General features: G+C 44.1%; 1 protein-coding gene across 2 annotated transcripts in view; it reads right to left on the bottom strand.

Moving 5' to 3' along the window:
• The window catches only part of dpp6a (dipeptidyl-peptidase 6a), a 1,544,902-nt gene that overhangs the window by 1,236,994 nt on the left and 280,269 nt on the right, over nt 1–27,639 (bottom strand). The window contains exon 1 of one of the 2 annotated variants that reach the window (XM_068015020.1): nt 2,840–3,552. The exons of the other annotated variant lie outside the window; for it this stretch is intronic. Coding sequence (XP_067871121.1) covers nt 2,840–3,028 — 189 coding nt within the window. The 5' untranslated portion in view covers nt 3,029–3,552. Of the gene's footprint in view, nt 1–2,839; nt 3,553–27,639 lie in introns of those variants that run through there. 2 annotated transcript variants of the gene reach the window in all.

Here is a 27,639-nt window from a genome sequence, read left to right on the forward strand (position 1 = left end):
CCCCTCCTTATCTCTAATCTACTCCAGCCCTACAACCCTGCCAGATATGTGTGCTCCTCCAAATCTGGCCGTGAGAATCCCCGATTTTAATTGTTCCACCATTGGTGGTGGTGCTTTCAGCTGATAAGGTTTAGAATTCCTTCCTGAAATTTCTCCATCTCGCTACCTCTTTCCACTTTAAGATGCTCCTTAAATCCTATTTCTCTGACCAAGCTTTTGGTTATCTGCCCTAATATTTCCTTACGTGGCTCAGTGTTAAATTTTATTCAAAAATGCTCCTGTCAAGTGACTTCTGGCATTTTACTACATTAAAACCATTATATAAATGCAACTTGTTGTTTCCAGAATACTCTGAGCAGTTGAATTTTTTTGGCTCTGTATTACAATAATACATTTCATAGATGCTAATATTAGCTTCAACTTAAAAATGGGTCTGGAGCTGGAGTTGGTCAAAAAAGGCACTGAAAGTACTAGAAAATACTGAAACATCATTATACTCATTTTGCAGATTAAACTGATTGAATAATTAATTACAAGACAGTAATCGAATGGGGAATGAGTTCCAATAGCATCAATTTAGACTAGAGCAATTTGTTATACCATGACCATAATTACTTCCTGTGATCTATATTGCTCATAGTATAGACATTTCTTAGGAGTTCCAAAGTTTGATCAGACTATTTCAAATCACACTAACTGAACTACGGCTTGCAATTTTATTCTTCAAGCCATTCCACTTTACACGTTACTTTAAAAAGTCAAAAGCAAAGTGCATTTAACTGTATAATTACTTTTTTCCTGGTACAAATCACAAAATTATCAAACATTATTTTTTTTGGAAATTACTGGACTAATCAAGGCTCCTTGAGCTTATTTTTGGTGAAATTTTAATGCTGCTTTAAGTGGCCACTTTTGATCAGTTTCTGTAATTCGAACCTGTATTTATTATGAAAGGGATACCCCAAGAATTCGGCGGAGATGCAATGGAGAAACAGCCCACACCTGATTATTGGGGGCAATTAACAAATCCGCTGTTTCCCGTCAGCAGTCGCTGTCACTGCTTGAATCATCAGGCATTATAAATTTAAACGTTAATCCCACCCAAACTTTTACATCTCCACAAACTACAACACTCAAGGCAAAGCAAGAGCGGTATTCTCAACCGAAACCCACCGTTAGCAAGGCGACCCCTACGGGTTGCATATATGTGTGTGTGTGTGTGTGTGTAGCCCTTCGATAAATATTTTGCCATATCGAAAACGCTGGGTTCACAGTACAACGATTTAACCTTGAATTAATGGTGAGAACTGCACCTGGCTAGAAAATTAATGATCTCAGTGGACTTGCAATTTTCGAAAGGTAAAGATAATTAGGACTTTCATGGTCTCCTTTACCTGTTGTGCACCAAACACTGTCCTGGAATAGCTATTATACTTTAAAACGACTTATTTTAATGCAACTTAATATTTCATTAGAGTGCGACCATGTCTAGTGACGGTGGTTGGAAATAGCAACTTGTTTCTAAAAGGCAAGAATTTTTTTTTTTGACTTAAATCACTTGTTAAAATCCTAGTGGAAGACAATTTATCAAAAGACAAGATTCAATCCCCCTTTTAATCTCCTTTACTTTGGATTACAGGTTCAACTCTAAGAAAGGAGAGAGAGAGAGAGCTGCTCTCCCGGTCACCCATCACATCTGCCAACGGGATTTAGGCTGATCTCTGAACATCTTTGCATTCGAACTCGATTTTAAATCCAAACTAGGCTGCTTGTAGCTTTTATGAAATAGATTTAAAAAATATATGTAGGGAAAAAAATCCAGCCTGTCATTAAATATTCTGAGCCATTTTCGGGGGGGGGGGGGGGGGGGAGGTGGGAAGGGAGAGATACTCTGAAAAATTCCGGTCCGATGGATGTTATTTGCCACCGAATAACAAGGCCAGGATTGGAAGCATCTGTCCCGTAGCCACAGAGTTTATTAGAGTGGCATACATGAGCATAGAGTTCATTATGTAGCAGACAATTAAGAGAAAACAAAATTCCGTGTAATATACTATTTGGTTATAAGCATTCCGCCTGAAGAAACAATAAACCTTAATGACCCTTTATACCCGCCATCTACAGTAACACAATGTACAGAAAACAGCATTTGCTCGTGAATCCCTTCGGAATGGCTCACTCCTAATAATACTCAGTTGGAGCGCTGTGGGCGGGCCAACTGTTTGATTTATTGTATGTATTTTACAGACTCGCGCCACTAAATAACAGGCGACAAAAAGAAAATCGATCCAAGAGGTTTAACTCCGGCACTGATCAGGAACCAAGCCAAAGTCATTAAAGATTCATGGGTTGCCAAGGCGATATGTAAATACAACTTTTTAAACAGTTTCCCCCAGACAAGCCAAGCACAACAAACAGACACTGACAGGCAATAAATCAGGAGTTCATTTCATTCAAATGTCTATTAAAGTTCTATACTGGAGGGAGCTTTTTTTAAAATAAGGCAAAGGGTGTTCTATGGTCTTTTGCAGGATTGTAAAAGAAAAACGATTTTAATATGGATTATAATCCTTCAGTCTACAAATAAACAGCCCGTGTAGACACACATAGTTCGTTAGAACAGAAAACTTAATGAAAAGCAACTTGAAACGGTGAACTTGTTTCTGTGATTAAATAAAGCTGATTGGGAGGCGCAAATTAACCAGATACAGAAACGCAGACACAGACATATAAAGCTCCATATACACAGATATAGCTTTACCGACATACCTCCACATCCACAGACATAAATTTACAACACACGAATACGAAACAAATAAAAGGGTAATGATTATCTTACATCATCTTCACAGTCACTTCTGTGCTGGTAATGGCAGCGGGGCCGGCTGTCTTCCAAGGGGCGTGCAGTTTTCCCTCCGCTGTCCTCATCAGTACCTTGGCCACCAAGAAGGTGACTGGCTTCAGCGGGAGCTGGATAAGATCTGGAAGTGTTAATCTGTCCTGTGATTCTTTGATACAGCGAAGCCATAAAGTCAGCTCTGGAGACTGTCGCTTACTACAAGCCAGATAACTTCTAGGAGTCGGCGTGTATGAACGGTCCACTTAAAAGGGGTGGGAGACAGAGTGAGGGAGAAAGAGTACAAGGAGATATATATATAGAGAGAGAGAGAGGCCTAACGACGTTTCAGCATCAGGAGAAGATCAGACGTCCTCGGCAAATCTCGCCAGGAGTGCAGACAGCGCCGGAGTGGATCGACATTTCATTAGAACATCCCGTTTAACAGGCAACTTGATCACTCCCGGGTTCACATCCCCATCAGTGCGTGGGATTCAGACCGTCGATACTGCATTCAGGACACGCTGCTTGCCTGGCTCTCCTTCCCCTTTGCTAGGGGGTCGGGTGTGGAGAGTGTTCGATCTCACTACAACAGGCACATCATCGGCAACAACAGCGCTGCTCTGCTCTTCCCCCCCGTCTCCATACAAACTATCAGACACCACCACCAACCCCACACCCAACACATACACACAGTGAACAGCGCACACCTGATCGCTCCGAGCCCCCCTTGTGAAACACTAAGAGTAGCCGGAACTGACGAGGAAGGAATACGCCAAAACAACTGTGATCCTGATCGCAATAATGCTTTCTGCATGAGAAGTAACCTCCCCGCAAACTGTTCCAAACTCGAGGGTATAGGTCTCGGATGTGTCAGCGATCACCGTGCGTTTGTGGCTCCGATAGCGATAGGGAGCGAGTGGTGGGGTTGTGGAATGGGGTGTTGGTGGAGAAAGGTTTAAGCAGGTATTCTCCTCCTTTGATAGAACAGTCAGTAAGAGCACAAAGTGCAATGGACTACAAGACATCTGGGGAACGTTTGCCGAGCGTCGCAACGGATTTTCACCCCTCCCACTTAGCAAATACGAAGACGAGAATGTTTAATTTTTGCCGAGTTGATGTGTTGAGGCATGCTGTAGCACCCCTCTGTGGACACGTTGAACAAGGCTCCGATCACCTAAAGATATGTCGCCTTCATTGCACTATTCACTTCACCCTCTCAGCCAGAGGGGCAGCAGAAAGAACAGTTCGAATATTCATTTTCTTAGCGCAAATTTGTTAATTAGCGCTGGAAACAAATACCCTCATCAAAGGAAATAAAGGTTTGTATTTATCTAGCGCCTTTCACTACCTCAGGATGTCCCAAAGCGCGTTACAGTCAACTAAGTACTCTTTTAAAAATGTAGTCGCTGGCCTTATGTTGCAAATGCAGCGGCCAATGTACACTCAAGCTCCCACAGCCCAGCCAACAATAAGATAATCAGATAATCTGTTCCTTAGTGATGTTCGTTCAGTGATAAATAATGGTCAGGACACCCGCTGCTTGCAGTCAGGTCTATGATCTTATTACCAGGAAAGTTTTATGACAATATACCAGGACTAGATTCATTGTCAGTTCATTGACATTCGTGCAGGAATCGTTAATTCACACCTAGAATAGACAGGAACACTTCACTTAGTCGAGTCCCTTGGATTTTAACAGTCCCTTTGGGAACAGTGACAACAATTGAAGTGTGAATAAGTCGCACACCCACTCATCAGTTTCGGTGAAGGCAGCAACGACCAAGACATTGCAAAACACCAGCCTTGATTAAAATAAAGAGAATGCAATGTCAGTCAATGCTGCGAGTTGGAATTCACTTTACCAAAGGAAATTGCCTTAGAAACAGAATCACGGTTTTTTCTTCGGTGTGATTATTTTTTAGTCATGAGCAGATAAACATGGGTGCTTCGCCTTGAAATTTCATTTCTCACCTCATCTGACAGTTCGGGGCGAGTAGTGGCCTTAGCTTCATAACATAGTGGTGGTACATAACTGGACGAAAAGAACAAAACGGTAGAGCTTTCAGCCTGTACAATGTTTGTATTGCATTCCTGAGTGTACTTCTTTTGATCTAGCTGTTAACTCCAACTAGTCTATTTAAAACAGAAGGAACTCAATTAAGCCAAGTATTTCGAACCAATTTGGTAAAAATGCTGCACACAAGAATGTAGTACAAATGCATTAAGCATTCATAGGCCAACTGCTAACAAAAGCATCAGATAATTATGAATGAGGCTGGATTTTCAGCCCATCTTCATTCACCCACATAAAAGAGAATCTCAAATGTCCCATTTCAATATCCAGTTGTTACCATGATGATTCTGGGGGTTTTGCCCCCCACTATTCTTTCATGACCGCCTTCGGGGTACCACTCCGGATTTTCAGTTAGGGTTTACTCCCTTAGCCTTGGTCTCTCCCGAGACGTCCACAAGGCAGTGGGGTTGTTGGGGCCCCAACACAGGGGTAGGTGGATGCCGGTGGGAGGAGGTGGGGGGAAGGGGGTGCGGGGGGGGAGGGGGTGCAAGGAGGAGGAGTGTTTTCGGCATGTTTCCGGCAGTTTCTGCAGCCATACTGGTGCCAAACGTCGTGCTCTGCACTCCTTTGGACCCCACCAGAAAGGCTGAGAGGGGGGTTTTGACGCTTGGGCAACTCACAACCTCCATACATAAGCCCAGGCATGCGCCATGGAGAGGTCACTCCATAGTCGCCTTACAGCGACCAAATCAACATGGAAGGCAGCAGTTATGGGTTATAATTCCAGCTCAATTGGCGTAGAGATTGGACGCCACGGGTTGCCTTTGTCGGTGGGAGAGGTCATCGCATCTCACTGGACAGCTACTGCCCGCCTCAAACCGGGCAGCCCCCGGTCAGTAAGGTTCTGTCCTGCCACAGTCCACCTGCTTCAATGGGTGCTTGGAGCTCAGGGTTATTGCCCGACAAGTGGACTGTAACACTGCACCAAACAGCACGACCAAAAAAGGAAAGAAGGTACCAGCCCTTCGTTTTGCAAGCTGGAACATCAGAACTGTGTGTCCTGGCCTGTCGGAAGACCTTACACAAATCAACGATTCTTGGAAGACCACCATCATCAACAATGAGCTCAGTAGACTCAATGTGGACATTGCAGCTCCCTGCGAGCAGATCTCTAAGAGAGTAAGACTACACCTTCTTCTGGCAGGGCAGGGATCCTGAAGAACCAAGACAGCACGGAGTGGGCTTCGCCATCAGAAACTCTTTGCTCAGCATGATAGAGCCACCCTCAAATGGCTCGGAACGCATACTGTCCATCCGACTGTTCACCGCCTCTGGTCCAGTACACCTACTCAGCATCTATGCTCCAACACTCTGCTCCCCACCTGAAGCTAAAGACCAGTTCTACGAGGAAATCCATAATATCATTAGTAGCATCCCCAAAACCGAACACCTATTCCTGCTGGGGGACTTTAATGCCAGGGTTGGGGCCGACCATGACTCATGGCCCTCCTGCCTTGGGCGCTTTGGCATTGGAAGGATGAATGAGATTGGACAGAGACTGCTTGAGTTGTGTACCTATCATAACCTCTGTATCACCAACCTGTTCTTTCACACTAAACCCTGTCACCAGGTTTCTTGGAGGCACCCAAGATCACGTCATTGGCACCAGCTGGACCTCATCGTCACAAGGCGATTAAACAGCGTTCAAATCACACGCAGCTTCCACAGTGCAGACTGCGACACCGACCACTCCCTAGTGTGCAGCAAGGTTAGCCTCAAACCAAAGAAGCTGCATCACTCCAAGCAGAAGGGCCGCCCATGCATCAACACGAGCAGAATTTCTCATCCACAGCTGTTACGTAAGTTTCTAAATTCACTTGAAAAAGCCCTTCAAAACACTCCCACAGGGGATGCAGGGACCAAGTGGGCCCACATTAAGACGCCATCTATGACTCAGCAATGACCACCTATGGCAATCGTGTGAAGCGGAATGCAGACTGGTTTCAATCTCACATTGAAGAGTTGGAACCTGTCATAGCCACTCAGTGCATCGCACTGCTGGACTACAAGAAAGCCCCCAGCGAGTTAACATCCGTAGCACTTAAAGCTGCCAGACGCGTTGCACAAAGAACAGCCAGGCGATGCGCAAATGACTACTGGCAACACCTATGCAGTTATATTCAGCTGGCCTCTGACACAGGAAATATCAGAGGAATGTATGATGGCATTAAGAGAGCTTTTAGGCCAACCAAGAAGATTGCCCCCACCCCCTCAATACTAAATCATGGGACACAATCACTGTGTTCTCGCAAGCAAATGGACCGCTGGGTGGAACATTACCTAGAACTGTACTCCAGGGAGAATGTTGTCACTGAGACCACCCTCAATGCAGCCCTGTCTCTGCCAGTCATGGATGAGCTGGACAAAATCGGAACTCAGTGATGCCATTGATTCTCTAGCCAGCGGAAAAGCCCCTGGGATGGACGGCATTACCCCTGAAATCATTAAGAGTACCAAGCCTGCTATACTTTCAGCACTGCACGAACTGCTTTGCCTGTGCTGGGACCAGGGTGCAGTACCACAGGACATGCGCGATGCCAATATAAGAACAAGGGTGACCGCGGTGACTGCAACAACTACCGTGGAATCTCCCTGCTCAGCATAGTGGGGAAAGTCTTCTCTCGTGTTGCCTTAAACAGGCTCCAGAAGCTGGCTGAGCATGTCTACCCTGAGGCACAGTGTGGCTTTCGAGCAAAGAGATCCACCACTGACATGCTGTTCTCCCTTCGCCAGTTACAGGAGAAATGTCGTGAACAACAGATGCCCCTCTACATTGCTTTCATTGATCTCACCAAAGCCTTTGACCTCATCAGCAGACGTGGTCTCTTCAGACTACTAGAAAAGATTGGATGCCCACCAAAGCTACTAAGTATCATCACCTCATTCCATAACAATATGAAAGGCACAATTCAGCATAGCGGCGCCTCATCAGAGCCCTTTCCCATCCTGAGTGGCGTGAAACAGGGCTGTGTTCTCGCACCTACACTGTTTGTGATTTTCTTCTCCCTGCTGCTCTCACATGCGTTCAAGTCTTCAGAAGAAGGAATTTTCCTCCACACAAGATCAGGGGGAAGGTTGTTCAACCTTGCCTGTCTAAAGGCGAAGACCAAAGTACGGAAAGTCCTCATCAGGGAACTCCTCTTTGCTGATGATGCTGCATTAACATCTCACACTGAAGAGTGTCTGCAGAGACTCATCGACAGGTTTGTGGCTGCCTGCAATGAATTTGGCCTAACCATCAGCCTCAAGAAAATGAACATCATGGGACAGGACGTCAGAAATGCCCCATCCATCAATATCAGCGACCACACTCTGGAAGTGGTTCAAGAGTTCACCTACCTAGGCTCAACTATCACCCGTAACCTGTCTCTCGATGCAGAATTAAACAAGCGCATGGGAAAGGCTTCCTCTGCTATGTCCAGACTGGCAAAGAGGGTGTGGGAAAATGGCGCACTGACACAGAACACAAAAGTCCAAGTGTATCAAGCCTGTGTCCTCAGTACCTTGCTCCACGGTAGTGAGGCCTGGACAACGTACGTCAGTCAAGAGCGACGTCTCAATTCATTCCATCTTCGCTGCCTCCGGTGAATCCTTTGCATCAGGTGGCAGGACCGTATCTCCAACACAGAAGTCCTCGAGGCGGCCAACATCCCCAGCATATACACCCTACTAAGCCAGCGGCGCCTGAGGTGGCTTGGCCATGTGAGCCGCATGGAAGATGGCAGGAAACCCAAGGACACATTGTACAGCGAGCTCGTCACTGGTACCAGACCCACCGGCCGTCCATGTCTCCGCTTTAAAGACGTCTGCAAACGCGACAAGAAATCCTGTAATATTGATCACAAGTTGTGGGAGTCAGTTGCCAGTGATCGCCAGAGCTGGCGGGCAACCATAAAGGCGGGGCTATAGTGTGGCGAGTCGAAGAGACTTAGCAGTTGGCAGGAAAAAAGACAGAAATGCAAGGAGAGAGCCAACTGTGTAACGGCCCCTACAACCAATCTTATCTACAGCGCCTGTGGAAGAGTCTGTCACTCTAGAATTGGCCTTTATAGCGACTCCAGGCGCTGCTTCACAAAACACTGACCACCTCCAGGCGCCTACCCATTGTCTGTCGAGACAAGGAGGCCAAAGAAAGAAGAAGAAGAAGAAGAAGATTCTTCCAGGAAGAATAAGTCATCATCCCTTATATGAAGAAGAAATTCCCTGATCTCAGTCTTAAAGTTATCTTTTAATAGTTGGAACTTGTGATCCTTATCCCACACTCTCAATTTAATTTAACGTGATTTTCCAGGTTCATATTTTCTAGTCCCTTTACTATCTTCTATGTTTATACTAGATTACCCCTCAAGGTGGAAAATGCAAGGTTTCTTTTAGTCTTTCCTCAACTCTCATCATTGACTCTCGAAATCAACCTTGTATCTCTTCTCTGCACTGACTCCAGTGCTCGAATGTCCCAATAATTAGAACTGGACATGATATTCAAGGTGCAATCTGACCAGATAATTGCAAAGTTAACAGACAACTTCCCCTGACTTGCCTTCTACTGAGGACAACGAATGTGGTACCTTTATTCAAGGAGGGTAGCAAGGATAAACCAGGTAATTACAGGCCGGTGAACATCAGTGGTTGGGAATGATGAATCTCCACTTGGAGAGGCAGGGATTAATCAGGGATAGTCAGCATGGCTTTGTCAGGGGAAATCGTGTCTAACTAACTTGATTAAATTGATAAGGTCCCACATGGGAGATTGGTTAAGAAGGTAAGAGCCCATGGAATCCAGGGCAATTTGGCAAATTGGATCCAAAATTGGCTTAGTGGCAGGAGGCAGAGGGTGATGGTCGAGGGTTGTTTCTGTGAGTGGAAGCCTGGGATCAGTGGTGTACCGCAGGGATCAATGCTGGGACCCTTGCTGTTTTAGTGTACAATAATGATTTAAACGTGAATATAGGAGGTATGATCAGTCAGTTCGCAGATGACACGAAAATTGGTGGTGTCGTAACTAGTGAGAAGAAAAGCCTTAGATTACAGGATGATATAGATGGGCTGGTAAGTTGGGTGGAGCAGTGGCAAATGGAATTTAATCCTGAGAAATGTGCTGTGATGAATTTTGGGAGGCCTAACAAGACAAGGGAATATACAATGGATAGTAGGACCCTAGGAAGTACAGACGGTCAGAGGGACCTTGGTGTACTTGTCCATTGATCACTGAAGGCAGCAGCATGGGTAGATAAGGTGGTTAGGAAGGCTTATGGGATACTTGCCTTTATTAGCCGAGGCATAGAATATAAGAGCAGGAAGGTTATGATGGAACTGTATAAAATGCTAGTTAGGCCACAGCTGGAGTACTGTGCACAGTTCTGGGCACCACACTATAGGAAGGATGTGATTGCACTGGAGAAGGTGCAGAGGAGATTCACCAGGATGTTGCCTGGGCTGGAGCGTTTCAGCTATGAAGAGAGACTGAAAAGACTAGGGTTGTTTTCCTTAGAGCAGAGAAGGCTGAGGGGGGACATGATTGAGGTATACAAAATTATGAGGGGCATTGATAGATTAAATAGGAAGAAACTTTTTCCCTTAGCGGAGGGGTCAATAACTGGGGTGTGGGGGGGCATAGATTTAAAGTAAGGGGCAGGAGGTTTAGAGGGGATTTGAGGAAAAATGTTTTCACCCAGAGGGTGGTTGGAATCTGGAAAGCACTGCCTGAAGAGGTGGTAGAGGCAGGAACCATCACGACATTTAAGAAGTATTTAGATGAGCACTTGAAATGCCACAGCACACAAGGCTACGGGCCAAGTGCTGGAAAATGGGATTAGAATAGGTAGGTGCTTGGTGGCCGGCACAGACAGGATGGGTCAAAAGGCCTGTTTCTGTGCTGTATGATTCTATGACTCTATGTTTTGGCTAGTCAACACCCTGAGGGGCTTGTATGTTGCATTGGATGGACATATTGAGCACATAACAAAGAACAAAGAACAGAGAAAATTACAGCACAGGAACAGGCCCTTCGGCCCTCCAAGCCTGCGCCGATCCTGATCCTCTGTCTAAACATGTCGCCTATTTTCTAAGGGTCTGTATCTCTTTGCTTCCTGCCCATTCATGTATCTGTCTAGATACATCTTAAAAGACGCTATCGTGCCCATGTCTACCACCTCCGCTGGCAACGCGTTCCAGGCACCCACCACCCTCTGCGTAAAGAACTTTCCACGCATATCCCCCCTAAACATTTCGTGACCCCTAGTAATTGAACCCCCCACTCTGGGAAAAAGCTTCTTGCTATCCACCCTGTCTATACCTCTCATGATACTCTCACAGAGTCTACTAAAACTCCTGGGTATGTTTCAGCTTCATCCTTAGCGATTTCTACACCATTAGTGGACTGTGTGTGTCGCTTTTTTTACTTCCTTTGTGCAAGAGCTTACATTGTCCATATTAAATTTAATCTGCCATTATTCTACTCACATGCACTCTGTAATTTGTGAGGTGCCCCACTCTAATTCCATTGTCCCTCCCAGGTTGACATTATCTGCAAACTTGACCTCTTTGCATTGAGTTTCTGAGTACAAAATATTTATGTAAATTAGAAACTGTGGTGGCCCCTGGGGCACCCCATTCAGTATTTCCCTTTATCCTGAGATAAATCATCGAAAATTTGTTTTTGGTAGATAAAATTCTGATCAGTGCGTAGGAGAACTCAGTCCATGATTTTATACAGTTTTCCATGCAAATTGAAAATCTAACACCTCTATCTTTTTTTTATACTGGTGCCATTTAATGTATAATACATTATTTTTAAACAAGGTGTGATCATAGATCCAAGACCTTAAATATATCCTAAGTTATTTACATAAATATTAGATGGAACATGACATATGTAGTTATCTCAGAACCCAAACAAAAATATTTTCCCTCCAACAACCTGAATCAATAAATATCAGCCAACTTTAGCTCCCCTACTTAAAGGTTCCTTGGAGATCATTCAGAGACATCAAAATGGGTTACACACTGCAGGCCGTAAGCTAATTGACAATGGAATGAAAAGGAAAACAAAGGTTAGAATTCAAGTATTGAGACTAAACCCTTCCGCTCATTACAGTATGCAACTGCAACATTTTCATATGGCATGGGACAGAATGATTTGAGCAAGGAGTTGTTCAAGTTGAGAAATAAATGGATCTTCATTTCACTCACATGGGTCACCCCACATGAACAATATACATGATGTATGGTGCAGCAATGCCCAACAATTTTAAACCAAATATTACTCAGAGTTTAGTATCGATCTGTATGCAACAACCACTGGTGATAAAAAAAATCTAATATCATCTCCACAAGGTTCAGACATGAAAAATATTGGATGCCTTGGAGTCATATCCACTACTACATTCTTCTAAACTTTAGTGTCAATTTGTGCTTTTCCTGTAGTTTTGTGATCAATGTAACCTACATTTTCTATACTTCCTGCATTTAAAGACTGGCCATGTCTCTATCCAATCATCTTTTGAACACTGGAAACAAACTGTTAATCCTTGCTCCATGAAATGTTACATTCCCAAATTATTCCTTTGTTTTTCTCCAATATAACAATGTCCTTTTGAAAACAGACTGCCCAAAACATTCAAACTTTGAATCTGCCAACATGAGTTAGAAAAGGGTCAAAGTAAGTTGGTTTAAAGCCTACAGTAATTAAAAAAATTTATTCTTAGGATGCGAGCATCGCTGGTAAGGCCAGCATTGCTCATCCCTAATTGCCCTAGAGAAGGTGATGGTGAACCACTTTCCTGAACCTCTGCAGTCCATGTGGTGTAGGTACATGCATATTGCTTATTTTTTTCATGATTTTATACACTATTTCAGGGAGAAGTTAAGAGTCAACCATGTGGATCTGGAGTCACATGTAGGCTAGACCAAGTAAGGATGGCAGATTTCCTCCCCTGAAGGTCATTAGTGAACCAGAAGGGTTTTTATGACAAAATGTTAGTTTCATGATCATTATTAATGAGACTAGCATTTTATTCCTGATCTATTAAATTTAAATTCTGTCAGCTGCTGTGGTGGGATTTGAACTTGTGTCTCCAGAGCATTAGTTTCGGCCTCTGGATTAATGTCCAAGAACATTACCACTATGCTCCCGTCCCCCATAATTACTTCACAATTGAATAGTGTCATTGGGGACCAATCTTTGTAATGAGTTAAATAAAGAAATTCATCTCTTTGCTCAAATCATTTTCAAAATAGCTATCATTAAAAATAGAATGCATTTGCTTTCACGAGATCAGCATTAGCAACTGCAGATAGTGTGCCTAGGCTAAAAGTTCAGCATCCTCATTCTCCAAGTTAGATTTGTTCAAAGTCCAGTGGTAATTCAAATGTTACCTATGCAACCATCCAAATTGGCTTATAACTTTGATCTCTTATGCATCCTGCACTTCCTTTGCCCCATCATTGGAGGCTGTGCCTTCAGCCATCTGAGCCCTAAAGTTCTGGAATTCCCTCCCTAAACCTCTACGCCTCTCTACCTCTCTCTCCTCCTTTAAGTTGCTCCTTAAAACCCTCTTTTACCAAGCATTTGTCCTAATGTCTCCCTCGTTGGCTCGGTTCAATTTTCGTTCCAATTACCCTCCTGTGAAGTCCCCTGGGACCTTTTCATATTTTAAAAGCGCTACATAAATGCAAGTTGTTGTTGAGACCTGAACTCTGTGCATTCACAAGATCATACAACTTTGCATCATTGAGATTCATGGAAAGTCCTGTTGATTATTAACTTCTGTAAAAAATAGATTTTAGATTTCTAAGTGATGTAAACACCACGAACCAACATTACTATTACCATCAATTTACATTTATACAACCTTTAATATAGAAAAGCGTCCCAAAGCAGCTGATAAGCATGAGGGAAAAACAGACACTGAGCCAAAGGAGGAGAGATTAGGAGAGTTGACCAAAAACCTGGCCAAACAGGATAGGTTTTAAGCCGGTCTTTACAAATGGTGAGGGAGGTACACAGGGAAGTAGTTTAGGGAGGGAATTCCGAGGCAGTCGATGGCATGGTTGTCAATGGTGGGGCAAACTGAGTAAGGATTGCACAAGGTCCTGGACTCAGAGGAATCCAGAGCATGGAGGAAGAGCTGTAGGAGATTCCAGAGCCATCAATGGGAATGGCCATTTCAACATTATGTTAAATTTGAGGCATTTGGAGACCTGCAAGTTAATATAAGTCAGCAAAGATGGATTTGATGTGAAGACAGGAATTGGTGCCGATGAAGATCTAGGTAGCAGAGTTTTGGATGAGCTGAAGTTTATGCAGGGTGGCAGATGTGGGACCAGCCAGAAGAGCATTGGAGGAAATCAAATCTGAAAGTGAAAAGGACATGAATGAGAGCTTCAGCACCAGTTGGTGTGCGGTAGGAATGGAGATGAGTGATGTTACAGTCTTAGCTATAGGTGACTATTGTGATAGAGAGAGTAAGGGGTTGGAATATTACCTCAGCGTCAAACAGGATGTTGAGATTGCAAACAATCTAGTTCAGCCTGGGAACATGTCCAAGGAGGGGGATGGTGTCAGTGATGGGGATCGGAGATGATGGCTTTTGTCTTCCCAATGTTTAGCTGTAGAAGTTACTGGAAGTCAGACAAATGTACAGACAGAGTACAGGAATCAAGAGGAAGTCGTGGAGAGATAGAACTGAATTTCAATATGCACTGAGACGGCCCCCAAGGCATCTGTTTCTTGCTGCGTTTGTACTATTCTACATATATATAGTCAGTTAACCTACACACATGGTCTGTGAGAAGGGACAAGTAAAAGTGATGAGACATCCTCATGATCTCCATCGTGTTACCATAGCTAGAGGGTAATTATTAGTTGCATGGCACAGTATCATGCCGCATAGAAAGACACAGGTTTCAGTTCATGACAGACTCAGTTTGCTTATGGAAACTATCTTTTTGCTGCGAGCACAAAAACAAAGTGTCAAAAACCCAAACAACCAACCCTGGAACAACCAGCTTCAAACAAATGGATGATGATCACAACTAAGTCTGTTGGTGGTGTACCATATTTCAGCTTTACTATATGAACATGTGTTGCCTTACATTTACTCATTTTAAAAATCTGATTGCCAATCATGGAACCAGATACTTTAATTGTTCAGGTCCATATCTTTTACAGTATTCACTTGGACATACATGAATACAGTTTTCTTTCTGGGCACCCAGTAGTCAACTGCACTGCATCCCAGCAGACTGAACTCTGCACATTTTTTCCTTTGCTGGTCAGGAGCAGCCCTCCTACTTCATTATAATAAGACTAAATGGTGCGTAGTGGTAACGCCACTGAACTAGTAATCCAGAGGCCCAGGCTAATACATTGGCAGCAAAGGTTCGAATCCCATCACAGCAGCTGGTGGAATTTAAATTCAATCAATTCATTTAAAAAAATCTGGAATTGAAAGCTAGTCTCAGTAATGGTGTCATGAAACTATTATCAATTGCCATAAAAACCCATCTGGTTCACTAATGTCCTTTAGGGAAAGAAATCCTTACCTGGTCTGTCTGGCCTGCATGTGACTCCAGACCCACAGCAATGTGGTTGACTTTCAAATGGCTTAGCAAGCCATTCAGTTCAAGGGCAATTAGGGATGGGCAACAAATGCTGGCCTGCCAGCAATGCCCACATCCCATGAAGAATTTTTTTTAAAATAACTAGGAGCAGGAGCAGGCCCCTCAAGCCTGCTCTGTCATTCAATAGGATCATGGCTGATCCTCAACTCTACTTTCCTGCCTGTTCCCCATATCCCTTGATTCCCTTAGAGTCCAAAAATGTATCAATCCCAGCCTTAAATATAGCTAATGACTGAGCATCAATAGCCCTCTGGCGTATAGAATTCCAAAGATTCACAAGCCTCTCCATATCTACCCTGTTAAGCCCTCTTAGAATTTCCTATGTTACAATGAGATCACCCCTCATTCTTCTAAACTAAATCCCAACATTGGGCCTGCACCTACACCAGCATAGGATAACATGCTTCCCGATGTGTCCCAGTAGTAATGGGTGGGGATCTGCTATAATGCCCTTGCCTCTTTCTCCTCTGCCCTACGTGTGTCAATTGCCAATACATGAGGTTCAAGGGAGAGGAAAATCCACGCTGTGGTTTGGTGTCAAAAGCAAATTTTCATAATTGTGTTAGATGCGCAGTTCTCTCCTTCATATTATTTCTGAATAGTACAAAGAATATTGGGCTGGATCAGACCCCCAAAGATTACCAGTGATTCCATGCCCCTGTTTTAATTCAATAGAAAATGGATTAAGCAGTGGGAGCTGCAATTTATCACTTAGCTACTTAATTTCATCAGCATCAGTCAACCCAACAATTAGTTGGTAAACATTCAAGTCACCTGGCAACATAGCATATATCTTGCATAAGTTATTTTAATCATTGTTCATCCAGCAAAGAATTTGCATAAGTTTTCACCTGTTCTACTGAAACATCTGGCCTGATGCAGCAAATAACTTTTTTAGATGTTACCCATACAGCATGAGAGACTTGCTCGTAGGTTTCACCATTTTCCAATAACATTTGTTGTATGCATTACAGCCAAAGTGGGCCAGTGGGAAGCAGCACCTTAGACAGACTGAATGTATCTAAATTAGAGATTGAGTGAGTTAGGAGTAGGCTGGGTCAATTATTAGGACAATAGTGCAGCCTTATTTTTTATGAACTGTTTTCAAGACTGCAGAAACATTTTTTTTAATGCTACTGCTAAATAATCAGCTAGTTATGCTGTGCAGTTATACAAATAAGTTTTTTGGCTTTGTATGGGCACAAGTTGATTTAATGTAATTCTGGTGTAAAGGTTCTTGAGTCAATTTCAGACACGTAATCGGAGAAGACCTCCATACTGTGGCTTCACAACACTTGGGTGTCACACCACAGAGAAGATCAAAAGGTTCAATCCATTTCTTTTTTGGACAATACAGTTAGTAATCTGTTATGGTCAGCAGAGAGCCAACTGGACAGTAACGCTTTGTGAAACTTAACATTTATCCAGCACACAGGCATTGACAAAAGCTGAGTTTTACATGTACTTGCATACACTGGGCCTGAAAATGAAACAGAGCCAATAGTCTAACATTCATCTGCTGGCTCAGGACCTCTGCTCAATAGGTACCAATCTCAAACCTCTCGTATTAAACAGCCTCTTAGGTGGCTGTTTTATCTCTAATTGTTCTCATTAGGTTATGTAAATCTAAATGCTGAGAGAGAAAGAAGGATAACACTGAGAAAAAGTGGCAAAACATTCATATTCTTGAAATTGGAGAGTCCTTGATCACGCAAAGGGTCAGCATGACAGCTGCATGTTTAAGTCAGAGAGCTGACAATTAAAGATGCATATGATTGATGTATTGTGGATAAACAAACACAGAATCAGTATTTCTTTAGTACAGCCAATGCCACAAGGTGAAATTGCAAATACAAAATGAAAGATTGTAATTTAAGAGACATTGAGAAAACCTACAGGTTAATCAGGTTTCAAAATACTGATGCTTTGAGTATTGATTCGCTGCAAACATGACATTAAGGTTAAACATTGATTGCTCGCCTTTTTATTACCCTGAAAAAGTTGTAGTTTCACACTTTTAACAAAAATGGTTCTTCAATTTTACTGCAACATGACCCTCTGGAAGGATTTATACGAAAAAATTCTTGATTTGGTCAACATAAGATTAAGAATCAAAACATTGAATAACCATTTTGCCAGTGATGAGACAACATCACCAGCACAAGAATCAATGTCCCAAAGACTGGCAGGGATCAATATGTTCTTGATTAAGAGAATGCTGAAATGTGGTTTCATTAACTCCAAAAGTTGTTTTCTTTAATAGTTCAAAATCAATTGAGGTAACCAAGCTTTTAAAGGAATTTATTTTGACCGATTCTGATATCAATGTTTCAGATTGTACCCCATCTTAACAATAAGATGCATCTTAACAAATGGTGGATCTAAGGTCACAGCTCTCTTCTAATGGATGCCATGATTATGTTCCCACAGCCTCCCTACAGGCTTGAGTGTTTTGGAGTTGCTAAATTAAAAATGCTATTGACAAACTCGGTCACCAACTGCCAAGATGTTAACAGACACAGCACTGGGGTGACCCCATTTACTTTAGAATAACAAACAAAGCAGGCTGCCACCAAAGCCACATCTTCTGGGAAATTCTAACGAGATGGTACGTTGAATATGTAATACAGATATTGCCAGTTGCCAGTTAACGAGATCAAAAAGAACTGTTTAGAATAAAAAATGAGCAGGAAGGTGTTAAAAATACTCAACTGACTGAAGCAGTTGCAATGATGTCGTCAAGCCTTTAAGCAAAGCTTGAAATTCATCAAACCTTTTAATATGCCAAATATGGCCTTTTTCACAACTTATTTTGTATAATTTATATCTTGTGCTGCTCCCAGTTTTCTGTGATAAAGTGAGTTGCTTGCTTGTTGCTCGAGTATTGGTATCATCACTGCTCACTTAGCTAGATAGTCACTCTGCATCATACAACAGAAAGAGGATATTTTACAGGTTTGGTGATTAAATGCCCCAAATTATATTACATGATAAATTATGGGGATTTCACTTGGAAATAATGGCTTCCCTACCTGCAATTTAGATAAAAAGGTAAAGGTGTTATTTAAAATCGTAGGACAGAAGACATTGGCCTTGAAGATATACTGCAAGAAACTTTAGTATGTATGAAATTTCTTTGTCCATTATGTCAAAAGACCTTAACCCATTTGCAGTCAAAGGGTTGTCCACCATAAAATAGCAAGTAGAGGAAAGGATAGCGAAGATGATTCTCGACAGGGGCGAGAGTAACAGGGTAGTTGTTATGGGGGACTTTAACTTTCCAAATATCGACTGGAAATACTATAGTTCGAGTACTTTAGATGGGTCAGTTTTTGTCCAGTGTGTGCAGGAGCGTTTTCTGACACAGTATGTAGACAGGCCAACCAGGGGCGATGCAACATTGGATTTGGTACTGGGTAATGAACCCGGCCAGGTGTTAGATTTAGATGTAGGTGAGCACTTTGGTGATAGTGATCACAATTCGGTTAGGTTTACCTTAGCGATGGGCAGGGACAGGTATAGACCGCAGGGCAAAAATTATAGCTGGGGGAAAGGAAATTATGATGCGATTAGGCAAGATTTAGGATGCGTAGGATGGGGAAGGAAACTGCAGGGGATGGGAACAATCAAAATGTGGAGCTTATTCAAGGAGCAGCTACTGCGTGTCCTTGATAAGTATGTACCTGTCAGGCAGGGAGGAAGTTGTCGAGCGAGGGAGCCGTGGTTTACTAAAGAAGTTGAAGCGCTTGTCAAGAGGAAGAAGAAGGCTTATGTTAGGATGAGACGTGAAGGCTCAGTTAGGGCGCTTGAGAGTTACAAGCTAGCCAGGAAGGATCTAAAGGGAGAGCTAAGAAGAGCAAGGAGAGGACACGAGAAGTCACTGGCGGATAGGATCAGGGAAAACCCTAAGGCTTTCTATAGGTATATCAGGAATAAAAGAATGACTAGAGTTAGATTAGGGCCAATCAAGGATAGTAGTGGGAAGTTGTGTGTGGAATCAGAGGAGGTAGGGGAAGTGTTAAATGAATATTTTGCGTCAGTATTTACAGTAGAGAAAGAAAATGTTGTCGAGGAGAATACTGAGATTCAGGCTACTAGGCTAGATGGGATTGAGGTTCACAAGGAGGAGGTGTTATCAATTTTGGAAAGTGTGAAAATAGATAAGTCCCCTGGGCCAGATGGGATTTATCCTAGGATTCTCTGAGAAGCTAGGGAGGAGATTGCAGAGCCTTTGTCCTTGATCTTTATGTCGTCATTGTCGACAGGAATAGTGCCGGAAGACTGGAGGATAGCAAATGTTGTCCCCTTGTTCAAGAAGGGGGGTAGAGACAGCCCTGGTAATTATAGACCTGTGAGCCTTACTTCGGTTGTGGGTAAAATGTTGGAAAAGGTTATAAGAGACAGGATTTATAATCATCTTGAAAAGAAGAAGTTCATTAGCGATAGTCAGCACGGTTTTGTGAAGGGTAGGTCGTGCCTCACAAACCTTATTGAGTTTTTCGAGAAGGTGACCAAACAGGTGGATGAGGGTAAAGCAGTGGATGTGGTGTATATGGATTTCAGTAAGGCGTTTGATAAGGTTCCCCATGGTAGGCTATTGCAGAAAATACGGAAGTATGGGGTTGAAGGTGATTTAGAGCTTTGGATCAGAAATTGGCTAGCTGAAAGAAGACAGAGGGTGGTGGTTGATGGCAAATGTTCATCCTGGAGTTTAGTTACTAGTGGTGTACCGCAAGGATCTGTTTTGGGGCCACTGCTGTTTGTCATTTTTATAAATGACCTGGAAGAGGGTGTAGAAGGGTGGGTTAGTAAATTTGCGGATGACACTAAGGTCGGTGGAGTTGTGGATAGTGCCGAAGGATGTTGTAGGATACAGAGGGACATAGATAGGCTGCAGAGCTGGGCTGAGAGATGGCAAATGGAGTTTAATGTGGAAAAGTGCGAGGTGATTCACTTTGGAAGGAGTAACAGGAATGCAGAGTACTGGGCTAATGGGAAGATTCTTGGTAGTGTAGATGAACAGAGAGATCTTGGTGTCCAGGTGCATAAATCCCTGAAGGTTGCTACCCAGGTTAATAGGGCTGTTAAGAAGGCATATGGTGTGTTAGCTTTTATTAGTAGGGGGATCGAGTTTCGGAGCCACGAGGTCATGCTGCAGCTGTACAAAACTCTGGTGAGACCGCACCTGGAGTATTGCGTGCAGTTCTGGTCACCGCATTATAGGAAGGATGTGGAAGCTATGGAAAGGGTGCAGAGGAGATTTACTAGGATGTTGCCTGGTATGGAGGGAAGGTCTTACGAGGAAAGGCTGAGGGACTTGAGGTTGTTTTCGTTGGAGAGAAGGAGGAGGAGAGGTGACTTAATAGAGACATATAAGATAATCAGAGGGTTAGATAGGGTGGATAGTGAGAGTCTTTTTCCTCGGATGGTGATGGCAAACACGAGGGGACATAGCTTTAAGTTGAGGGGTGATAGATATAGGACAGATGTGAGAGGTAGTTTCTTTACTCAGAGAGTAGTAGGGGCGTGGAACGCCCTGCCTGCAGCAGCAGTAGACTTGCCAACTTTAAGGGCATTTAAGTGGTCATTGGATAGACATATGGATGAAAATGGAATAGTGTAGGTCAGATGGTTTCACAGGTCGGCGCAATATCGAGGGCCGAAGGGCCTGTACTGCGCTGTAGTGTTCTAATTCTAATTCTAAAAAAAAAAATTGCATAACACGCAATACTAATTGCTGCACAGTGAAATTTCAAGGCCATTTAATTTCTCGAACACATGGCCTGCTACTGATAATGAAGATCAAGCTCTATTCCTTTCTCAAATCCATGGGCGTACTAACGAATGTTTGTTGAGAGCCACAATCCTGAGCAGCAACTAGCCCGAGAATCACTCTCATAGACTAATCGTAAAGCAATCCCATTTTGTTTCACATTTGTTATTTTTTTCTCTCTCTCACCCTCCTTCATCCTCTGAATCCCAAATCCAGCAACATGAGTGTTTGTAAGCCATGAATTGAGACCCTGAGATGCCACTGTGCAGCAGAACTACTGACAGCCACTAGTGAGGAAGTGGTGAGTCTCTAATTGGTACCACCATATACAAGATAATGCTAAAATATTTGCGCCGGTGGTTATATACATAAATTGATAGAAGAACTCAGTTCCCTCCTTGGAATATAATCACTAAATTGGCTAATACTTTATTAATCAGTATCTGGCCAATCTTTATTAAAACATCTACACTACAGATATAACCCCCGTTGCGAAGCTAACTGGAAACCAATGAAGATTGAAAACTGAAGAAATTATAACACTGCTCTGTAATGAGATATGTTGTATTAATTTCTGCATATAGAATCATAGAATTATACAGCACAGAAGGAGGCTATTTTCCCACTGTGTTTGTGTGGCTCTTTGAAAGAGTTAGGCAATTAGATCTAGGAAGTTCAAAACTAGGTAACTATGAGGTGCTGTGGGCCATTAACAGCAGCAGAATTATATTCCACCACAACCTGTAACCACATGGCTCACTCTACCCTTACCATCAAACTCTGTAACCAACCCTGCCTGGATTACTGAAGAGTGTAGAACAGCATCCCAAGAGCAGCATCAGGCATACCCAAAAATGAGATACCAAGCTGATGAAGCTAGAACACGGGACTACAGGCAGGCTAAACAGCAGAAGCAGCATGCTATAGACAGATCTAAGTGACCCCACAACCAATGGATCAGATCAATGTTCTGCAGTACTGCCATTTCCAGTTGCACGATGTGGACAATTAAACAACTAACACGAGGAGGCTCCGTGAACATTCTCCATCTCCATGATGGTGGAACCCAGCAGATGAGTGCAAACGACAAGACTCACGTGTTTTCAACCATCTTCAGGCAGAAGTGCTGAATGGATGATCCTCTTCCTGAGATTTCCACTTCGGCCAATTCAATGCGCACCATGTAATAGCAAGAAATGACTGAGTGCACTGGATACAACAAAGGTTATGGTCCCTGAAAAATCCCACCTGTTGTAAAGAAGACTTGTGTTCCAGAACTAGCCACGCATCTAGCCAAACTGTTGGAGTGTTGCTACAACACTTGCAATTACCCGACAAAGTAGAAAGGTGGTGAGGTATGTTCTGTCCACAAACAGCTAAACAAATCCAATTTGGACAATTACTGCCTCAACAACCTACTCTCAATTATTAGCAAAGTTATGGAAGGGGTCATCAACAGTTCTGTAGAGTGGCATTTACTCACCAATAGCATGGTCACCAATGCTCAGTTTGGGTTCCACCAGAAACACATGGCTCCAGGTCTCAATACAGCTTTGGTGCAGACATGGAGAAAGAGCTGAATTCCAGAAGTGAGAGTGACTGCCCTTGACATCAAGACAGAATGGAGTGTGACATAAGGAACCTGAGGAAAATTGAAATCAATGGGGATCATGAAGAGTCATACCTAGCACAAAGGAAGATGGTTGTGGTTGTTGTAGAAAAATCATCTCAGCCCCAGGATATCACTGCAGAGTTCCTCAGGGTAATGTCCTCGACCCAAACACCTTCAGCTGCTTCATCAACGACCTTCCTTCCATCTTAAGGTGAAGATGTGCGCACTGGACGATTGCACAGTGTTCAGCTTCATTCGCAACTCCTCAGATAATGAAGTGCCCATGCCCACATACACAAGACCTGGCTTGGACTAATAAGTGGCAAGTAACATTCATGCCACACAAGTACCTGGCAATTGTTATCTCTGACAAAACAGAGTCTAACCACCTCCCCATGACATTCAATAGGATTACCATTGTCAAATCCCCTACTAACAGCATTTTTTTTATTGTTCATCATGGGATGTGGGCATCGCTGGTTAGGACAGCATTTATTGCCCATTCCTAATTGCCCTTGAGAAGGTGGTGGTGTAGGTGTGGGGTAGGTACACCCACAGTGCTGTCAGGAAGGGAGTTCCAGGATTTTGACCCAGTGATAATGAAGGAACGGCGATATAGTTCCAAGTCAGGATGGTATGTGGCTTGGAGGGGAACTTGCAGGTGGTGGTGTTCCCATGCATCTGCTGCCCTTGTCCTTCTAGGTGGTAGAGGTCACGGGTTTGGAAGGTGCTGTCTAAGGAACCTTGGTGCATTGCTGTAGTGCATCTTGGAGATGGTACACACTGCAGCCACTGTGTGTCGGTGGTGGAGGGAGTGAATGTTTGTGGATGGGGTGCCAGTCAAGTGGACTGCTTTGTCCTGGATGGTGTTGAGCCTCTTGAGTGTTGTTGGAGCTGCACCCATCCAGGCAAGTGAAGAGTATTCCATCACACTCCTGACTTGTTCCTTGTAGATGGTGGACAGGCTTTGGGGAGTCAGGAGGTGAGTTACTCGCCCAGGATTCCTAGCCTCTGACCTGCTCGTGTAGCCATGGTACTTATATGGCTACTCCAGTTCAGTTTCTGGTCAATGGTAACTCCCAGGATGTTGATAGTGGGGCATTCAGCGATCGTAATGCCATTGAATGCCAAGGGGAGATGGTTAGATTCTCTCCTGTTTGACGTAGAAACATAGAAAATAGGAGCAGGAGTAGGCCATTTGGCCCTTCAAGCCTGCTCCGCCATTCATTATGATCATGCTGATCATCCAACTCAGTAACCTGTTCCTGATTTTCCCCCATATCCTTTGATCCCTTTTGCCCCAAGAGCTATATCTAACGCCTTCTTGAAAACATACAATGTTTTGGCCTCAACTGCTTTCAGTGGTAGTGAATTCCACTCTGGGTGAAGAAATTTCTCCTCATCTCAGTCCTGAAAGGTTTACCCAGTATCCTTAGACTAAGACCCCTGGTTCTGGACTCCCCCATCATCGGGAACATCCTTCCTGCATCTACCCTGTCTAGTTCTGTTAGTCATTGCCTGGAACTTGTGTGGCGCAGATGTTACTTGCCACTTATCAGCCCAAGCCTGGATATTGTCAAGGTCTTGCTGCATTTCTGCACAGACTGCTTCAGTATCTGAGGAGTAGCACCTGTGAATTACCATTTATCAAAAGTTGAACTGCAGCAACCACACAAATAGGGCTAGATTTTGTTGAGCTCCGACGTCGGGCTCCGTGCTGGGGGTGGGGGGGTGGGGGGTGGTGGGTAGAAGATCGCAGAGGCGCCACGTTGCCTGACACCAGGAATGCCAGGCCCGATCTTCCCAGCAACGGGGAAGCTCCATGGTGGCACATCTGCTGCTCCACAGTGAGACCTGGATTTCAATATTCAAATCACCTATTTAAATACATTTTAATGGAAGCTAGAGCAATCTTACCAACAGCTCCAGATCTTCCGAGCAACCTGTGGCACTCCTGCACCTTGATAGAATCATAGAAAGTTTAAGGCACAGAAAGAGGCCACTTGGCCCATCATGTCTGTGCTGGCCGAAAAACGATCCACCCGTTCTAATCCCACCTTCCAGCATTTGGTCCGTAGCCCTGCAGCTTATGGCACATGAGGTGCATATCCAGACTCCTTTTGAATGAGTTGAGGGTTTCTGCCTCAACTATCCTTTCAGGCAGTGGGTTCCAGACCCTCACCACCCTCTGGGTGAAAAGGTTTTTCCTCATCTCCCCTCTAATCTTTCTACCAATCATTTTAAATCTATGCCCCCCGAAGTCACTGACCCCTCTGCTAAGGTGAATAGACCCTTCACCTCCACACTATCCAGGCCCCTCAAAATATTGTACATTTCAATCAGATCTCCCCTCAGTCTTCCCTGTACCAAAGAGAACAACCCCAGCCTATCCAATCTTTCCTCACAGCTGCATTTTTCCAGTCCCAGCAACATCCTCGTAAATTTCTTTTGTACCCTCTCTCGTGCAATTACATCTTTTCTGTAATGAGGTGACCAGAACTGCACACAGTACTCAAGTTGTGGCCTAACCAATGAGTTATACAGTTACAGCATGACCTCCCTGCTCTTGTATTCTATACCTCGGCTACTAAAGGAAAGGATTCCATATGCCTTCGTACCCACCTTATTGACCTGTCCTGCTACCTTCAGGGATCTGTGGACATTCACTACAAGGGCCCTCACTTCCTCTACACTTCTCAGTATTTTCCCATTAATCGTGTATTCCTCTGCCTTGTTTGACCTCCCCAAATGCATCACTTCACACTTCTCCAAGTTGACTTCCATTTGCCACTTTACTGCCCATCTGACCAGACCAGGAAACAAAGGGTAATTGTTGACAGCTGTTTTCGCAACTAGAGGGCTGTTTCCAGTGCCGTTCCGCAGGGCTCAGTACTGGGTCCCCTGACTCCCCAAGGCACAAATAAGGAGTGTGAAAGAATACTCCCCACTTGCCTGGATGAGTGCAGCTCCAACAACACTAAAGAAATTTGATACCATCCAGGACAAAGCAACCCGCTTGATCAGCATCCCATCAATATCTTCCTGCAGCCTATAGCTATCCGCCTCGCTATCTAACACACAGCCAATCTTTGTGTCGTCCGCAAATTTCTTGATCATGCCCACTACATATACATCCAAATCGTTAATATACAGCACCAAAAGCAGGGGACCCAGTACTGAGCCCTGCGGAACGGCACTGGAAACAGCCCTCCAGTTGCGAAAACAACTGTCAACAATTACCCTTTGTTTCCTGCCACTGAGCCAATTTTGCATCCACCTTGCTGCATTTCGCTGGTTCCGACAGGATTTTATTTTTTTAACCAGTCTGCCATGTGGGACATGAGGCAGGGAAGGGGTTAACTTTGCATTGTCAGTGTAGTGGGGGCGGGGGGGGGGGTGGGAAAGGGTTGAACTCTGTACTTAGTGCAGTTGGGATGGAAAAGGGGCAATCTGACTTTTCTGGTGTAGTGGGGCGGGGCGGTGGGTCAAACTTTAATTTTTGTTGCAGTGGGGGGGGGGGGGGGGGGGAGGTGAAGGGGTCAACTTTGATCTGTCAACGCAAGCCTGGCAGCCTTTTAACAATGGCGCCAGCGCCTGATCAGAACAGGCAGATTATAACGAACTGCCGGGCTGAAGATCGCGGCCCATGCATTCGGGCCCCCATTTTGCTGCCGCCGCCGCTTCTGATGGCATGAAAACAAAATTTAGCCAATACTGTGGGTACAAGAACAGGTCGAAATGGGAATTCTGTGGCGAGTGACTCAACTCCTGACTCCCCAAGGCACAAATAAGGAGTGTGAAAGAATACTCCCCACTTGCCTGGATGAGTGCAGCTCCAACAACACTAAAGAAATTTGATACCATCCAGGACAAAGCAACCCGCTTGATCAGCATCCCATCCACCCCCTTAAACATTCACTCTCTCTACAACGTGGCTGCAGTATGTGCAATCTACAAGATGCACTGCAGAAACTCATCAAGGCTTCTTTGGCAGCACCTCCTGAACCTCTACCACCTTGATGGACAAGAGCTGCAGGCATATGAGAACACTAGCACCTCCAAGGTTCCGGCAATAGCACTGAAGACCAGTGCTCCAGAATTTGCCGCACCCCTATCCAAGCTGTTCCAGTACAGCTACAACACTGGCAATGTGGAAAATTGCCCTGGTATGTCCTGTGCACAAAAAGCAGAACAAATCCAACCTGGCCAATTACCACCCCCATCAGTCTACTTTCGATCATCAGTAAAGTGATGGAAGGTGCCATCAACAGTGCTATCAAGAGGCACTTGCTTAGCAATAACCTGCTCACTGATGCTCAGTTTGGGTTCTGCCAGGGCCACTCAGCTCTTGACCTCATTACAACCTTGGTTCAAACATGGACAAAAGAGCTGAATGCAAGAGGTGAGGTGAGAGTAACTACCCTTGACATCAAGGCAGCATTTGACTGAGTATGGTATCAAGGAGCCCTAACAAAACTGGAGTCAATGGGAATCAGAGGGAAAATTGGAGTCATACCTAGCACAAAGGAAGATGGTTGTGTTGTTGGAGGTCGATCATCTGAGCTCCAGGACATCACTGCAGGAGTTCCTCAGGGTAGTGTCCTAGGCCCAACAATCTTCAGCTGCTTCATCAATGACCTTCCTTCAAACATAAGGTCAGAAGTGAGGATGTTCACCGATGATTGCACAACGTTCAGCACCATTTGTGACTCCTCAGATAC

Source organism: Heterodontus francisci, chromosome 2 (genome assembly GCF_036365525.1).
Source record: "Heterodontus francisci isolate sHetFra1 chromosome 2, sHetFra1.hap1, whole genome shotgun sequence".
Classification (NCBI taxonomy): domain Eukaryota; kingdom Metazoa; phylum Chordata; class Chondrichthyes; order Heterodontiformes; family Heterodontidae; genus Heterodontus; species Heterodontus francisci.